We start from the raw sequence: 15,471 nt of genomic DNA, 5'->3' as shown, positions 1-15,471 counted from the left end.
ATTAAAGACACATGCATGTGTGTGTTCACTACAGCACTATCCACAATAGCAAAGACATGGAATCAACCTAAATGCCCATCAATGGCAGACTGGACAAAGAAAATGTGGTACTATACAACATGGAATACTTTGCAGCCATGAAAAAGAACAAGATTATGTCCTTCGCAGGAACATGGATGCAGCTGGAGGCCGTTATCCTCAGCAAACTAACAAAGGAAGAGAAAACCAAATACTACACATTTTCACGTGTAAGTGGGAGCTAAATAATAAGAACACATAGACACATAGAGGGGAACAACAGACACTGTGGCCTACTTAGGGTGGAGATTGGGAGGAAAGAGAGAATCAGGAAAAAAACTAATAGGTACCAGCTTAATACCTGGTACAAACCTGTAGAACAAACCCACATGACACTGTTTACCTATATAACAAACCTATACATGTACCCCTGAACCTAAAATAAAAGTCAAATGAAAGAAAATAAAATACATGTTGTTTGAATCAGAAGAGCTCAAAGTGAAGTAGAAGGAGAAGATATAAGTGAGAAAGCAAACAGAAAAAAAAAAAAAGTTATTTATAGTGATTCAGAGCTTGGAATTTTAAGTCACACAGACCTGGATCCAAATCTGCACTTAAAGAGTTGTATAATGCAGAAGTCAAGGTTTCCTCATTTCTGAAATGGGGATAATAACCATTTCATCTCTTCCTTTTTAGGAGGGGACAAGATAAAGTGCTTAGCTTGGCAACACATGGGAATATGTTACAGGCAATCTATAAATGATGTATAATATAGACAACAAGAGAACATCTATCCCGGGTAAAGACTGCTTCCTGCTACCTCAAGGAGGAGGTAACTCTTGAACTGAGTCCTAATCAATGACTAGGAAGTAGAAAGAATCCAGATAGAACCTCAGAAAAAGGTTAAGTTTCCACACTAACACTAAAGACTCTCCATAATCTGATCTCCACCTACTCAGGTTACTACTCAGCTACCTCTTCTCTCTTGAATCTCCTAAAGGAAACTTCCCTTTTGTCCAGGCCAGTTTGCTCACTAACCTCAGAATATGCTCTGCTTATTTTCTTCTCTCTATTATTGTTTACGCCATACTCATCCCTGACTCTGGCCCTAGCCTAAAGCCTGTCCATTCCAGAAGACCCACAAGTTCCACCTTTTAATTGACCATTTTAATGGTTCTCAGCAGTGGTTGCATTCTTGAACTTTCCCAACACAGGGTCAGATTACCATGCTCCTTTCCATACTTCCTTTGCCCTCCCACTAACTACCTGCTCATCATTTTCCTTAACTATCTGCACCTTTGCAGTGAGATTTAATTTTTCATATGTGAACATCATATCTCTATTGAACTGTAAACTCCATGAAAGTGAGACTTTTTGTAAGCAAGAGAAAATAGAGCAAGGATATAGCATTTAGTCTCACATCTATTTGATATGTGAAGAAAGGAATAGATCAGAAAACTACTAGCAACAGTTTCAGTTAGCATGAAACCCAAAGCTTATGACAGGTCTACAAGGGCTTAACTGATAGAACTTAATGGGGCATCTTGATTTTTGTTACTCACCTTGATATGCCCTCAGCTCTATCAAGAGCAAGCAATAAAAACTTTCCACCGTAGGTTGTGTTAGTCATTTAAGATGCCTCAAATGCTTTTGGGAATAAGGCATGATATAATAAAATAAAGGTCAGGGGAAAGGTGGCAGTCAACTTCTTAAACATGGCTACTGCCGTGGAAAGTAGTATATGGTATCGCAGAATTAACACACCTGGGTTAAAATCCTTTGAAATTTATTGGCATTAGAAACTGGGCAAGTCCTTAACCTCTCTCAGGCAATTTCCCAATCTAATAATGTAGATTAAATATTTACCATTTAGGGTTGCTGTGAAGATTAAATGAGTATGTATGTATGTATAGTATGTATGCAGTATATATAATACATGTATATGTAGTAATTAGCACACTACCAGAAAGACAATACCTCCTTTAGCATTCATTATTAAAACACTGCCATCAACCCATCATCTTATCCAAAGCCTTTAAAGAAAGTAAGGAAATAAATATTCTCTTCCCTCTTTAAAGATGGCATATCAGGAGAAACTTGCTGAAACCCATTGAGGACTCGGAGCTAAAAACAAGATTCCTAATCATAGCACTCAATGTACAGTAAGGCTGTCTTTATGGACAATCTCTTACCTGTTGCAGTGTAAAAAAACATGTTAAGAGTCTTGTCACACTTTTTAGAGTAAGTGAGTTTTAAGACTCATTAAGAGACTTTCAATTTGATAACGAAAAAGTGAGAGCCTTAGACACTATAATCAAGCTGGACTCCTACAGAAAAAAATAAAACAGCATTCCACAAAAGATAAAAGATAAACTGTTCAACCCTTGAAGACATTTGAGATTGTAGCCACTGCCTTTGAAATTCTTCAGCTCATACTATTAGTCCAAAATGGCAGGAATCAAATAACAAAAACAAAACAAACAAAGCCCCAAATGGTAGGAGTCATAAAATAACATGTGGAATGAGCCAAAGAATTATGAACTCTTGGAGATGGAAGAGACCTCTGAAGTCATCTAGCCCAAGTCCCTCCTTACAGTTGAGAAAGCAGACAACAGGAGAGATTCCATGCTATTAGGCTGGTGCAAAAGTAATTGCGGTTCTGCCACTGAAAGCAGTGGTACTTACGGCTGGGTGGGGGTGGTTCACACCTGTAATCCCAACACTTTGGGAGGCCAAGGTGGGTGGATCACTTGAGGTCAGGAGTTTAAGACCAGCCTGGTCAACATGGTGAAACCCTCTCTGTACCAAAAATACAAAAATTACCCGGGCGTGGTGGCAAATGCCTGTAATCCCAGCTACATGGGAGGCTGAGGCAGGAGAATTGCTTGAATCTGGGAGGCAGAGGTTACAGTGAGCCAAGATCGTGCCACTGCACTCCACCCTGGTGACAGAGCGAGACTGTGTCTCAAAAAAAAAAGAACAAAAGAAAGTAATTGTACTTTTGCACCAACCTAATACATGTCAAGCTTCTTTTGCCTCTTCACTATTGTCATAATTTCCCCGAGATTTCATTACTTCCCTTGCAGTAAGCAGATCAGTCAGGAACAGGTTCGACTGCCTTATACTATGGGCCCAAACACCAGAAATATCCACAATTCTTGTCCCTGACAGAACACAAATGGGCAATGGCACACATGTTCTTGGACCTGATTAAACCATCAGGTTCCTGAGTACACAGCTGTACAAAGAGTGGACAATGCTGTCTACAAAAGAAATGCACACTTAGAGGATTTTCATATTTCTTCTATAGAAAGAAAGATCCTTATGGGACTACCAAAATTATGTGGAAGTTTCTAGTGGTGATTAGTTTCTAGTGATATTTTATTTCTAGTGGTGTTTTGAGACAGTCTCCTATTTATCTTCATGATCATACCACGAAGAAAAGATGAATTAGACTCTGAGAAGAAGAGTATCACATACTAGGAAACCAGTTCTGATAAGTGATTAAATGAAACATTTCCTTGTTAACTGAACCAACCAAATTTCAAATGACTGTTTTCACCCAAGTTCATTCCTAAACTTGAGGCTTTACTCTCCCAGTAAGTTCACTGACTTACATAATTAATACATGCAAATGCTTATGAAAATTTAGGAAGCCACTGAGTGAATAAATACATTCATTTGTAATAAATATGTGATACAGAAATCAAACCATTTTTGGGTGAAATATACTAGCTAGATATAATTATTCCCTTTAATTAGTCCTTGAAGCTTGTCCTAATGCCAATGTTTTGAGAAAATACTAACACTAGGAAATTTATAACTGCAAGTGCCAAAAAAAAATGAAGTGAAATTATATTGAATTTTTAAAAGATTTCATGTTTAGAACAAGAGATAATATCAGGGTCCTGCTCTGCTTTAGACAGGAGATCTGAAAATACTGTGGATGCCCCAGCAAAAAGACTATGTCAAAGTACATTAAATTCTTAAGCAAAAGGCAAGAATCAAATCTCAAGCATCTCGAGAGGTAGTAAAATAACTGAAGATATTTAGGATAAAGAAGAAAGAGGCAAAACAGGAGCAGAACAACTAGAGCCTTTAAATAAATACTTGCACAGCAATCAGAAAAGGAACTAGCATTGTTTTAGTTGGTCCTAAGAGAACAAGTTACCAATGATGAAAAGTACAAAAAAACAGACTTTGGTTTAAAAGTAACTCTCTGTTAGCTCAAAAGTCAATAAATATTAACAGTGCGTGAAGGATAAATTTATATAAAATAGCAAAAAAATGAATCCAAGAAACTTGGGCATACCAAATGAGCCTTTGACAAAAGTTTAGGCGCACGTAATCCATGACACTAATCCATTAAGATTAGTGATAGGCCAGGCATGGTGGCTCATGACTGTAATCCCAGCACTTTGGGAGGCCAAGGCAGGAGGACTGCCTAAGTCCAGGAGTTCAAGACCAGCCTGGGCAACAAAGCAAGACCTCGTCTCTAAAAAAAATAATAATAATATTAATAATAATATTAGTGATGAGTTATATTACAATAAGTAAAACCAACTTCCAATTTTTATAATAGAAAGGAAGGCCAGGCACAGTGGCTCACACATGTAATCCCAGCACTTTGGGAGGCCAAGGCAGGAGGACTGCCTAAGTCCAGGAGTTCAAGACCAGCCTGGGCAACAAAGCAAGACCTCGTCTCTAAAAAAAATAATAATAATATTAATAATAATATTAGTGATGAGTTATATTACAATAAGTAAAACCAACTTCCAATTTTTATAATAGAAAGGAAGGCCAGGCACAGTGGCTCACACATGTAATCCCAGCACTTTGGGAGGCAGAGGTGGGTGGATCATTTAAACTCTGGAGTTCGAGACCAGCCTGGGCAATGTAGTAAAATATTGTCTCTACCAAAAATACAAAAAAATTAGCCAGGCGTGGCAGTGCACACCCGTGGTACCAGTTACTCAGGAGGCTGAGGTGGGAGGATTGCTTGAGCCTAAGAGGGAGAGGCTGCAGTGGGCTGAGATCATACCACTGCACTCCAGCCTGGGCAACAGAGTGAGACCCTGTCTCAAAAAAGAAAAGAAAAAGAAAGAAAAGAAAAAAGACACAAAGTATGGATAATTCTGAAAGTTATATTTTATAAAGAATAATCTATCCATGATGATTAAGCTACTGCAGAACTGCAGATGAGAAAAGGTGATGGGCTGTCCTAGGTGGTGGCAAGGGAAAAAGCAGTGAAAGAATTTCAGGAACATTTCAGAGATGGAGCTCATAATACCTGATGATTTATTAGAGACTCTTGGAATACAGTATTAGTAGGATCTACTGTGTCAGTTTAGCTATTTATCCATTAACAGTAACAACAGTAGGAAACACATACTGCTTACCATAGGTCAGGCAATATTGTAAACATTTTACATAGATTAACTCATTTCATTCTCACAACACTATGAAGTATATTTATAACCATCCCCATTTTAGAGATGATAACCTAAGGCTTACATCAGTTAGGTTAGCCAATAAGTATCAAAGAATCAGTAAGAGGTTAGATACAAGATTTGAACCCAGATACTGTAATTCCAAAGCTAAAGCTCTTAATCGATCAACTAAATAGCTGTAAAGGAAAATAAACAAAGTCGAAAGAAGGCAGAATGTAGTAATGTCAAGAGCCCGATTTAATGAAGAGCCTCAGTGGGGTAAGAGGATAACAGTTTGGCTGCTCAAAATCACATGAGGTGTTCATAAAAAAAAACTTAAATAAATAAATAAATAAAATAAATCCGTATTGAATCCAAATCCCTGCAGATGGGAGATAAGAATTAACTTTTTTTCTTTTTTCTTTTCTTTTTTTTTTTTTTTTAAAGCCCTGGGAAATTTTGTGGCGGAACCAAGTTTGGGAACCTGTGTAATAAAAGTTTTCTAAGGGCTCTTCCTGCTTTAACATTCTAGTTGGCACTGTAAACGAATTTCCCAGAAATCAAAGAGGGGAGGGAGGGATCCTAGCTGCAGGAAAACGGCTATGCATTCAGAGTCCACACCGCTTATGCTCCCATTTTACTAAACGGTCCCTCATAGGGGGAGGGATAGAACAGGCAACGGTAGGATGTGGTGTCCATAAGCAGGCTAAAAAAGCAGACTTTTAAAAAGGCTTTTCTAGCACGATTTGCAGAAAGAACCCTTTCGTGACTATATATACTTGTGGTCATCCGACTGGATTTTGAGGTGGATTCCTCAGATCCGTATCTGGCTAATGATGGATTTCAATATATTTTCTCTAAGCACCCCAAAGCGTTGCACTAAACCTCTAGGTTGGGGCCTGCCCGCCCCGAGGCCAGGTGAATCCGGCTCAGCAGCAGAGGTGTCTGCAATTACACCCTCTAATTCCCTACTATCTATGACCCGTTCCGCACATACCTGAGGGTCCTCTGGTAAGATTGATCTCTTCCTCAGCGACCAAATAAACCAGTCTTCCGTTCATGTTTTACAGCTCGTCTGGCTGCCTACTCCGGTCAGCTGGAGTTCCGCACAGGAGAAGGTGAATCAATCTCGGCGCTGCGCCCACAGCACAGCAGTTTCGGTTTCAGCAGCCTCGAGACCCGGAAAAGGAAGCCCGAAGGACTCGGAGCGCTGGGAATGCTGGGAATCGTGGTTCCTACCTCCAACGGATTGCAGTTTCTCACCAGTTCCCAAGGCCCCGCATGAGGTGAGCAAGGGGCAAGTTATTCTAATTTATTTGCCATTGGAAGGAGGTGGGAAGGGGGTGGCTAGTAAAAAAAGTAAGGGACCTAAATAAATTGATATTGTCAAGAAAAAAATTTAAAAAAAAATCCCCTGCCATCCTAGAAAATCTCCACAAATTTAGAAAAGAAAAAAAAAGTTGTATTATTCTGTAAACATTGAACCAGACCGGAATGAGTGTCACAGGCAATCCACTAATGAGATTGCAAAGAGAGACAAAAATCTCACCTTTTATGTAGCTAAAGCACACGCACGTTCTCATGTAAGACGAGTTAACATGGTTTGGTATTCAATTTTTGGTAGTTCACCGTTGGAGTGGCCGTCTGTGTTGGTTAATTGCCTTTACCCAAAGGAAAAATAAAACGTTATCTCTGTGACAAACAGGTACTTACGGCTTGGAGCAAGGCGCTTAGGGTAACTCCTGCGAGCGTGGATCATAGGGGCACTGTCTACCTTGATACTTACATTTCAAGGAGTTGGCTCCTAGGACCTGAAGAAAAAGATTCCTGAGTTTTATCTGACAAGAGGCTTATTTAGCTTTTAAAAAGTTACACACACACACACACGGATTATAATTACGATTTGCTCAAGAAAATTTTTTAAGAAAGGGGGGTGGGGGAATGGCTCATCCTTTTGGCAACTGGGAAAATTCAGTCTTTTTAATGTTTTAACTCTTAAAATAAGGTTAACGCACGACTTAGGTATAACTTTAGGCCAGTCTTCCTGACTTTTGGAATGAGACATTCCAAACTGAACCTGAATGAAACTTCAGGGGTCAAAAACACAAAAGCCTAAAGAACCAGGAAGGTGACAACCTTGTGAAGCAACCTGGAGTTAGACCACAGGAATTGGTGGGGATCTTAGAGGAGTAGAAAGTGCAAGGCCAATATAAAGACATTCAAATTTATAGGAAAAAACCAAAGCAGCAGCAACTATGTTTACCAAACAGAAGGAGATAGAGGCAGATTCGGCAGGAAGGCCTCTTATTTGCTCACTCTGAGAGAAGTTAAGATGGAATAGTGGAGGCCGGGCGCAGTGGTTCACGCCTGTAATCCCAGCACTTTGGGAGGCTGAGGCAGGTGGATCACCTGAGGTCAGAAGTTCAAGACCAGCCTCGTCCACATGGTGAAACCCCGTCTCTACTAAATATACAAAAAATTAGCTAGGCGTGGTGGCGGGCACCTATAATCCCAGGTACTCGGGGGGCTGAGGCAGGAGAATCGCTTGAACCCGGGAGGTGGAGCTTGCAGTGAGCCGAGATTGTGCCATTGTGCTCCAGCCTGGGCAACAAGACCAAAACTTCGTCTCCAAAAAAAAAAGATGGGACAGTGGAAATAACACAGATTATGACTTACAACCTGGGCTCAAGTTTCCATTCCATTCCCTTAAACTTGTCTGTCTTTGAGCAAGGAATCCTACATCTCTGAACTCTGTTTCCCCATCTTAAAATGGGATTGATAGTAGCTCTTTATATGTGGGTTGGATGAGTGAATAAAATTATCATTATAAAAGGCAGAGAATGATAAATAAAAAACGTAAAATATAAATCAATGACATTGGGGGCTGGGTGCCGTGACTCACACCTATAATCCCACCACTTTGGGAGGCCGAGGTGGGTGGATCACTTGAGGCCAGGAGTTCGAGAGCAGCCTGGCCAACATGGTGAAACCCCATCTCTACTAAAAATGCAAAAAAAATTAGCCAGGTGTGGTGGTGCGGGCCTGTGGTCCCAGCTACATGGGAGGCTGAAGCAGGAGAATCGCTTGAACTCAGAAGGCAGAGGTTGCAGTGAGCAGAGATCGTGCCACTGCACTCCAGCCTGGGTGTCAGAGCGAGACTCCATCTCAAAAAATAAAGAAAGAAAATAAAATAAATGACATTGGAATGCCAAGAGAGAAAAGATCAAATAGAAATGGGGGAAAATCAAGAAGTCATCAATGGGGAGATTTGTAAGGAAAAAAAACACAAGGTTTATTTTAGACCACTGTGGGGGTGGGGGTGGGGGAATCACCTCTCAGTACCTGGGAAAATTGTCCTTTTCATCTGGGCACACAGCTTCAAACGAAATAGGTAGGGCAGTGAAAGAAAAAAGTATCCTAAACCAGTTGAGGAAATACTGGTAGTAAGTAGAGTGAGAGATGGGGTGTGTAAATTGCCTTTATTCCCTAATAGAAGTATGGGAATAATGGTGTCAGAGGCTTTTGAACTGGAGCAACTCCATCTTGAATAGGGACTGGGTAAAATAAGGCTGAGACCTACTGGGCTGCATCCCCAGGAGGTTAGGCATTCTAAGTCACAGGATGAGATAGGTCAGCACAAGGTACAGGTCACAAAGACCTTGCTAATAAAAGAATGTGGTAAAGAAGCCAGCCAAAACCCACCAAAACCAAGATGGCGAATCAAGTGGCCTCTGGTCATCCTCACTGCTCATCATATGCTAATTATAATGCATTAGCATGCTAAAAGACACCCCTACCAGTGCCATGACAGTTTACAAATGCCATGGCAACATCAGGAAGTTACCCTATATGGTCTGAAAAGGGGAGGAACCCTCAGTTCCAGGAATAGCCCACCCATTTCCCCTAAAACTCAAGAATAATCCACCCCTTGTTTAGCATATAATCAAGAAATAACCATAAAAATAGCAAACCAGCAGCCCTCGGGGCTGCTCTACCTACAGAGTAGCCATTCTTTATTCCTTTACTTTCTTCGTAAACTTGCTTTCACTTTACTCTATGGACTTGCCCCAAATTCTTTCTTGCACAAGTTTAAAGAACCCTCTGTTGGGGTCTGGATCAGGATCCCTTTCCAGTAACAACGGAAGAACAAGGAAGCTAGCTGGGCATGGTGATATGCTTGTAGTCCCAGTTACTCTAGAGGCTGAGGCGGGAGGATCATTTGAACTCAGGGGTTTGGGGCTGCAGTGAGGTATGATTGAAGCACTGCACTCTAGCCTCGATAACAGAGCAAGACCCCATCTCTATTAAAAAATAATAAAGTAAATAAATTTTAAAAAAAAACAATGAGGGAGCTTTAATATGTAGGAAAGCAAATGACAGAGAAAATGAGATTCTACTCAGAGGAAACAATTGAGAAAAATTACAGAATTAGGCCGGGCGCAGTGGCTCGCCCCTGGAGTGTAGCCTCTACTTCATGGTCCAAGATGCTTAAAATGGATTTGGAACTTCATCATATCTACATTTCAGGAAGGTAATGAAGGAAAGGCAAAGAAGACCTCCTGGAAATGTCACAGACTTCTTGTAATCTCAGGGATGGAAATGTGCCAACCGTAAAAATCAAGGTTATTATTATCAACTGAAAATGGGAGAATGGATATTGGGATGCCATTGGTAGTCTCTGACACAAGAAGTGACACTTTCTGTCTGAACTAACCTTTCTGTTTATGACCTTGAGTTATGTAAAAAATATGGAACGAAGTGGCAACTTCAATCTATCATTCACAAAATTAGTGGAAACCTTGCCTCAACTTAATCACACCTTGCTCTATTTTTGCACACTTCCTGTCATATATTCACTTTGTCTTTCTAATCTCTCTTGTCTGCTTCAGTCCCCTCCTACTTCAGTATTTTATTCTATCAGCCTCTTTGATGACCAACTCATGAATATGTTTGTATTTGAGACTCATCCACCTCTCCTTTGACATAGCATTTGTTCCAACTTTTTGCCCTTACCTATTTAGTTTCAAATTCCTGCATATTTTATTTTTTCTATGCTTCCTTAGGTGATGAAATTCTTTTCTGATTGACAAACTTTTTTCTTTATTGTATTATTATTACATTTAATCAGATGATATTAGTTTGTTAGTGTTACTGTAACTAATACTAGAGACTGTGTAATTTAAACAATGGAAATTTATTTTTTCACAGCTGTGGAATCTGGAAGTCCAAGATCAGGGTGCTGGTAGAGTTGGTTTCCTCAGAGGCTTCTCTCCTTGGCTTGCAGATGGCCATCTTGTACCTCTGTCTTCACATGGTCTTTCCTCTGTGTGCACACATGTCTGTTTCCAAATTTCCTCTTCTTATAAGGACACCATTCATATTAGATTAGGGCCCACCCTAAGGACCACATTTTAACTTACTTACCTCTTTAAAGACCTTTTCTCCAAATATGGTTACATTCTGAGGTACTTCAGCAGATGAATTTTGCAGGCATACAACACAGCCCATAGCACAGATTCCAGTGAAGTCACAACCTTTGGCATTGCATATCTCTGCTCTGGCCCATTACATGTTGATTTTAAAGTTTAGACCTGATAGCAGTATCATTGCTTTAATTTTCAAGTTCTTGCAGAAAGTTGCACTGCTGACCCCAGCTATTGATGACAGCAGTTATCCACAAAGCATTTACAATTATTTTATCTTCTATTCTCCTTTTTGATTGGTACTCTTTATTCTTCTGCATATGTATGCTATCTTTATAAGAAGTCTAATTCAGACCCCTGGCTGTAATGCCATTAATATGCCAGCTGTCATGTCTCTTCACTGAGCTTCAGTCTTGTGTAACCCAGTTGTCTACCTGACATCTCAAAATTTAGATGCCTAGCAGGCATCTTAAATTATGATAAAATGAGAATTCCTAACCCTTATACCCCTAAACTGATACCTCCCTTAGCTGTTCCCCTTCCTTGAGTAACTCAGTTTACTCAGTTCATATGAATATCTTAAGAACAGCTTTTGATTCCTTTCTTTCCCTTGCATTCTGCATTCAACCCATCAAAAGTATACTTGTTACTATGTATGAAATACAGTCTATCTGACCATCTCTGATACTACCAGCTTATTACAAACCACAAGTATGTATTGCCACTACTTCTACTGTTCTTTCTGAAAGTTTTTTCTGCTGCTCACTCGATACCTCCCATCTATTCTTCCCTCAGCTGGAGCAACCTTACAAAGATGTAAATCAGATCATGTCATGCCCCAATCTAAATCTTTCAGTCATTTCCATCTCATGTAGAAAAAAAATCAATATCCTTAACATTGCCTCTAAGACCAGATAATCTGCCTTTGTCAAGCTCCCTAACTCATCTACTACCACAACCCCCTTCCCTCATTGATTACATCTACACTGAACTTTCTTCTGTTTCTCAAACAAATACATTTGATTCAGTTTAGATCTTTGCATTTGCTGTGCCATCTGCCCCACTGCTTCTTGTTCACTGCTTTATCTCCAGTACCTATAAGACTTGCCAACACAAACTTGGCTTTCTTTTTGTTTATTTTTTTAAATTATTTTTTGTAGCAATAGGGTCTTGCTGTATTGCCCAGGCCAATCTAAAACTCCTGGCCTCAGGCAATCCTCCTGCCTTGGACCTCCACAAAGGGCTGGGATTATGGGTATAAGCCATCGTGTCTGGCCTTATAATAGGCTTTGAATGAATGAATGAATTTTAGTGATGATGAAACTTAAACTCAGTGACTTGCTAAAGGTCACACTGCAGTTGTTATTTGCTGTCTCATCACCTGCTGTAGTCACTAGTGTACTAGTTCTACTGCCTGAATTCCTCTCAGCTGTTCTCACTGACATTGCTGATATGCTCAAAATGAGTCACATACACCAGTGGAACGGAAGAGAAAACCCAGAAGTAAACCTATATATCTACAAAGGACTAATTTTTTGACAAAGGTGCCAAGAACATACATTGGAGAAAAGATAGTCTCATCAATAAATGGTGCTAGGAAAACTGGATGTCCATATGCAGAAGAATGAAACTAGACCCTCTATCTCTCAACATATACAAAAATTTAAAAAATGGATTAAAGGCCAGGTGCCGTGGCTCATGCCTGTAATCCCAGCTCTCAGGGAGGCAGAGGCAGGAGGATAGCTTGAGCCCAGGAGTTCGAGACCTGTGCCTGGGTAATATAACGAGACCCCGTTCTCCACAAAAAGGAAAAAAAAAAAAAAGACAAAAAAAATGGATGAAAGACTTATATCTAGGACCTCAAAGTATGAAACTACTACAAGAAAATATTGGGGGAAACTCTACAGGACATTGCTCAGGGCAAAAACTTCTTGAGTCATACCCCAAAAACACAGGCAATCAAAGCAAAAATGGACAAACAGGATCACATCAAGTTAAAAACCTTCTGCAAAGCAAAGGAAACTATCAACAAAATGAAGAGACAACCCACGGAATGGAAGAAAATATTTTCAAACCACTCATATGACAAAGGATTAATAACCAGAATATGTAAGGAGCTTAAAACAACTCTATAGGGAAAAAATCTAATATTTCTATTTTAAAAATGGGCAAAATATCTGAATAGACCTTTCTCAAAAGAAGACATACTAATGGCAAACAGGTATATGAAAAGATGCTCAACATCATCAGTCATCAGCAAATCGAAACTGTAATAAGATATCTTTTTATCCCAGTTAAAATAGCTTTTATCCAAAAGACAGGCAATAACAAATCCTGGCAAGGATATGGAGGAAAGGGAACCCTTGTACACTGTTGGCATGAATGTAAATTAGTACAACCACTATGGAGAAGAGTTTGGAGGTTCTTCAACAAACTGAAGGTGAGTTACCATAAAATCCACTAATCCCACTGGTAGGTATTTAGCCAAAGGAAATGAAATCAGTATATCAGAGATGCCTGCACTCCTGTGTTTATTGTAGCACTATTAATAATAGCCAACATTTGGAAGCAACCTAGTGTCCCTCAACAGACGAATGGATAAGGAAAATAGTACTCCATTGTGTATATGTATTACACAACTCCTGGTCTCTATGGAACTTTCATGGTGTGCTACGTTGTGTTAGATGGCTGGTAAATGAAGTTCGTTGTCCCCTTTGGACCTGGCCCTGTTTATCATAATAGATGGATCCCCGGGTTTCTCAGAGGGGCATCTGCAAAGTTCTGGTGTGGCCAGATCAAAGGCGGCCTGCTTGATCATCCTGAACTTCCTTCTTGACCTCCTGGGGTGAGGGCTCAGATTTCTCCCTTTGGGGTATAGCCTGGGCATATCATCATCTGAGTCTGGCTGTTCAGGGCCCAACCTTGGTAAAGGGGAGTAGATTGGGGTATATGGAGGAGGAATTTCTATCTCCTCTGCTGATTCCTGCAATACTGGTTTTTCCTGTTGCTTTCCCTTTGTCTCTGTAGCTGACAGCAAAACTGATTTTCTTTTTTTATCTTAGGCTCGGCTTGAGCTACCAGCATTTTGCAATAAGCTGCCAGGCAGGGCTGCAGCCGTGCAGGTCAAATTTGGACTATATTTAGCCATGAGTCAATGTTAGGAAACTGGTCTGAATGCCCTGGCTGTCCTCCAATCCCAGTGATCTTAATATACAGCCAATTGTTTCCCTATCTATAGTTCCTTCAGCCAGCCATCTGACACCAAAAAAGGGCCGCTCTATTACACAGAGAGTTCTCAACCTCTTGGGGGTCAACTTGATCCCATAATCTCCTGCATAACCTTTCCTGAAGTTCTTTAACATACATTCTAATGGGGTGGGTTTTGACGACTTCCCTCCCATTTCCTCCCAATTATGGCACAATTCACTCACTCTTTTACTTTCACTTCAGACTAATTAGACCATCCCCCTCGTGGGAGTATTTCAGATGCCACTTAGCTTAGCATCGGAAGGTTTGTATAAACCCCAGACCCAGACCCCACAATTACTAAATTGTGGGGCACTTCCATAAGCCATATGTGGTAGCCTGAAAGAAGTTTGCCACTAGTATTGGTCGGTCCCACACTTCACTCGGGGCGTATGGTCTATGCTAAGAAACCTGCGGCCCCACACACTTCACTCCCCACATAGGTTCCTTTTGAAACCGCCTCTTTCACACGCATTCACACACCTCCCCGCTCCCAGTTCCTCTTTCCTGGTTGGGGTGTAGGTTTCTTCCTAATTAGAGAGCCACTCTCGCGTCCTGGGTCGGAGTACTAGGTACACCCCAGGAGATGGTCAGGCTCCCCTTCCGTCCTTATGGGATGGGTCCTGCCTCAGGCCCAAATCTTACCATGCTCCTATAGTGCGCTATCCCTGGAATTGTCCTGTAGCCCCTTAGGTTCTGTTGCGCTGTCAGGGAGGGGCCCCGAGTCATGGGAGAGCTGCTTCCTTCTCCGGGTCTGAGATACCCCGGTGGCACGTGAGGTCACGGGTCTCCCCCAGCCCGGGGCCCTAGACCCACAGGCAAAGGAGACAGCAAACCTGTCATCTCCACTCCTGGCCGGCTCGCCAAAATGTTGTGGGAATCAGGAGACCAGAGAGAGCAATGGGTGGAACAGGAGGATTTTATTAGGTGGTCACCGACTCAGCGGATTCATATCCAAAGGCTGAGCACCAAACAAAGACAGGACTTGACTTTTATACATACATCTGAAAAGGGCGTGAAACCCATAAGGTGGGTAAGCAAGCTTACAGAAGCAGAACAAAGGCAGTTCATGAAACAGTGACAGGTTTTACAACTCAGGCATGTCTTGTGACCATTGCCATACTGCACAGCTAGAAAACAGGAACTTACAAAATCCTTGCAAACTTGCAGAAATAGTTACAAATGTAGTTGTGGGAGCAGATCAAAGGATAATGGTATAGGGAAAGAATTTCAAAGGGGGAAACTGGTAAGAACAACTTGTTTTTCTTATCCTTGCTCTGGGTTGGGGAGGTGTTGGGAGAGTCTCTGGAGCTCATTCCTTTGGGCTCTGGCTTTTCAGATAGTATTATCAAGGC

General features: G+C 40.9%; 1 protein-coding gene across 1 annotated transcript in view; it reads right to left on the bottom strand.

The window, feature by feature from the left end:
• The window catches only part of SYNJ2BP (synaptojanin 2 binding protein), a 46,677-nt gene extending 40,042 nt beyond the window's left edge, over window positions 1-6,635 (bottom strand). Inside the window, exon 1 of the mRNA XM_011949646.1 lies at window positions 6,445-6,635. Within this exon, the coding sequence (XP_011805036.1) occupies window positions 6,445-6,508 (64 nt within the window). The 5' untranslated portion in view covers window positions 6,509-6,635. The remainder of the gene's footprint in view (window positions 1-6,444) is intronic.
• Between the last annotated feature and the right edge of the window lie 8,836 nt (window positions 6,636-15,471).

Source organism: Colobus angolensis, unplaced genomic scaffold, assembly GCF_000951035.1.
Source record: "Colobus angolensis palliatus isolate OR3802 unplaced genomic scaffold, Cang.pa_1.0 Scaffold3, whole genome shotgun sequence".
NCBI classification, from domain to species: domain Eukaryota; kingdom Metazoa; phylum Chordata; class Mammalia; order Primates; family Cercopithecidae; genus Colobus; species Colobus angolensis.
The sequence above is the reverse complement of the archived record's forward strand: the minus strand, read 5'-3'. Positions and strand labels throughout refer to the sequence as shown.